The sequence below is a fragment of the Monopterus albus genome, unplaced genomic scaffold, assembly GCF_001952655.1.
Source record: "Monopterus albus unplaced genomic scaffold, M_albus_1.0 scaffold9.1, whole genome shotgun sequence".
Classification (NCBI taxonomy): Eukaryota; Metazoa; Chordata; class Actinopteri; order Synbranchiformes; family Synbranchidae; genus Monopterus; species Monopterus albus.
Window position 1 is genome coordinate 19,251 of NW_018127889.1, and position 3,045 is coordinate 22,295.

The window sequence follows — 3,045 nt, forward strand, 5'->3', positions numbered from 1 at the left end:
TCCACAGGAAGACAGTTCCTGTGGAAGAGAGTGATAGAGAGCATTTGTGTCTCATATCAAATCACACTACAAGTTGTGTCCACTAGGTGGCATAAGTCATGCATGTGCAGGGGGCCAGTGATGAAACAGTGAGGGAAAACTACACATAAAACACAGTACTGCTGGAAACAGATGATGATCAATATATTAAATTAGTCTAGAGTCTAGAGCCCCTACCAATCATAGCGAACATATCAGAATGATAAACAGATCCCTCGTTATCATGTCCATTTTTTAATCCTGGTCGGTAAAGTACTCGAGCCACTGCCAGGCCAAAGTAGGCTCCATAAGCATGGATGATCATGGATGCTCCAACATCATTAGCCTGTTAAAAAAAAAAAAAAAAAAAAAAAAAGGGGAGAAAAAACGGGGTTCATTCATTTAGATACAGGTATTTTATTAATCCCTATAAAATCCTGTTTACAAAGTTAGTTCTTCCAGTGTAGAAATTTATGCTGCATTTTCATGTAGTTCATCAATACAAGCATGCATCCTTGTGTACGCACCCCAAGAACATTGGCCACCAGATGTTCATTGATGGAGAAGATGGAGATCTCCAGTATCGTCATAATGAGGAGCTGCACAGGGCTGGTTTTACCCAGAACGGCTCCGAAAGAGATCAGGACTGTGGCAGTGCTGAAGTCTGCGTTGATTATTCTGCAGGCGATTGGGGGAAAAAAAATGATAGGATGATAAGGAGAAGAGGTGGAACACAAAAATCCCCAGACTAGCATGGTTCAGTCTTCATCATCCACAGTACCTAAAGTGATCTATCAGGGCTACTCGGCAGCCAATAAGATAAGCCATTGGTTTACAGAGCAGCTATTAGTGATGCATATTATATTACATTATTATTAATCCAGGTGTTATTGAAAACCAACACATGCATAGAAGACAGTCGTACTTGAAGATGCTGACTTTGATCTTTCCATGATCCAGGTGCCAGATTCCCTGCATGAGGAGGCCCCATTGCAGACCGAAGGCAGCCAGGAGTAAGTTGACGCCCACACTGCTGAAGCCATATCTCTTGAGGAAGGTCATGAGATCAGGAACCCGAAGCCGATGAATATCATGACGTGGACATCCTGAAACACTGGAGACATGAGAAGGGAGGTTAGTTCTACTGCTTATTCACTGACAGGGCCCTACTTTGTTGTGAGGGTCCCACTTTAGCCTTAGCTAAAGCTAGAACTATATTCTCAGCTGTAAGAACACACAAAAAAAAAAACACAGGGTCTTTAATTGGAGATTGTCTATAGAGCTGGTTTAAGGTCAGATGATTTTGAGGAGGGATTTGTGTATAATAGGGCACTTCCTCCAGGAATCATTCTGTTTTTCAAAAGTCTTAAGCTTGACATCATGTGGAAACTGCATCAAGGTGGAGATATGTATGTGCAGGCTGGGAAACAATGGGCTTCATTTTCTTTAGTTTACAATGAACATTAGACACTATTGTCTAAGGGGGCATGGTAAGGTTTGCCTTTACTATGGGAAATATGCTTGTTTGCTTTTGCAGTAAGAGATTAATGAGACTGGTACACCCTCCTTGAAAGTACAGTATGACTTTTTTTTACTTCTGTATGTATTAAACAATTGAGATACAGGGGATTTTTCTTAACCAGGATAAACATCTCTGGTTGTTTGCTGACCTTGAAATGAGCTTTTCCTATCCTTGTGGTGTATTGGTGCCAGGTACAGAGCACATGGTATGCTGGTGGCAGTTTGAGGTGCAAACAGGTGAGAGGTTCATTTAAATAAGGTGGCGCAAAGTGAGTTGTTAGGTGTTTAGGTGGAAAATAGGTCAATATTTCTGTTTGTCTAATTCTGGGTATAACTGCATAATACATAGAGAATAATATGAGCATCTGTCAAACAGCTTAAGAATGATAGACTAATGAGGGAGATTAAATGCATCTGTTTTTGTAAACAGTATTTACATATACAGTCTGTCAGCACATTTTAACACCTTTGTTAAAGAGAAGGATGTGAAAACACCAGCATCTAATTTTGTGAGAGAATTCGAAGATTAATGGGTTTTTATACAAGTCAGGTTTACACATTCCCAAAAGATATATATATATAAACGCCTGAATACTCACTAATCAACTGTTAAAAAGGTGCTCAAAATTGTCCAGTCAGAGCTGTTGCCTGGCTGCTGCAATACATTAAAGGAATTTATTTTGATGGCACCCTGAGCCAGTCAAATTCCATTATATTATATATGAATGTATTGTTTCCCCTAAAATTAAAATTTGCTTATATTTATTGTGTACATGGGGAAACAACACAAGAAGGGTTTGTAGGCATTTTAATGCAAGTCTCCCGATGATGTGTGAACAGGGCACAACCCACAGGTCTGTCACTGACGTGTGCAACCACAAGCTGAATGCATTTTCACTTTCTCCAGTCGCACTTTAAATTGTACATCACAAATAGTTTGGAAGCAAATCATATTTCAGTATACAACTTTTCTAAGTGTGATGTGGAAACTACATTGGAAAGTATCATGTCAATGCAGTAGGAGGCATGGTGTGCAGTGGTCAGACTTTTGAAATGAACATTGGGCCTCGTTCACCAACTTTTCTTAAGAACTAATTTTTTTTTTTAAAACAACTTGCATAGTTTTCACAAAGATACTGGCATTCACCAACGTTTTCTTATCTGGAACTTGTTCCTAGGAGCACACTTAGGGACATGTGAGCATTTGAAATAATTGGTTATTCAGTTTTCTTCAATTCTACAGTTGTATAAAATTTAAATGACTAACATTTTTATCATTATTTGAACAATTTTATGAACCATTATGGCATTTTAAAATTATACACTAAACATTACACAAATTACACATTTACTTGCTAGTTTATTAACAAAGGTTTTACAATTTATTTGACTTTTACAGTGTGATTATTTATAGTTTAGAAATAAAAAAAATTCATTATTCATTATTTATAATTTCTATTAATTTTTTTTATGTCTTGGAGATTGGGGCTAGTGGTGGACTTTTCT

General features: G+C 37.8%; 1 protein-coding gene across 1 annotated transcript in view; it reads right to left on the reverse strand.

Annotated features, from left to right (window-relative positions):
• Positions 1-3,045, reverse strand: part of rhag (Rh associated glycoprotein) — an 8,177-nt gene that overhangs the window by 3,167 nt on the left and 1,965 nt on the right. Inside the window, 5 exon segments of the mRNA XM_020589522.1 lie at positions 1-18; positions 217-364; positions 546-696; positions 944-1,083; positions 1,086-1,132. The exon segment at positions 1-18 is cut by the window's left edge and continues 140 nt beyond it. Of these exon segments, the coding sequence (XP_020445178.1) occupies positions 1-18; positions 217-364; positions 546-696; positions 944-1,083; positions 1,086-1,132 (504 nt within the window).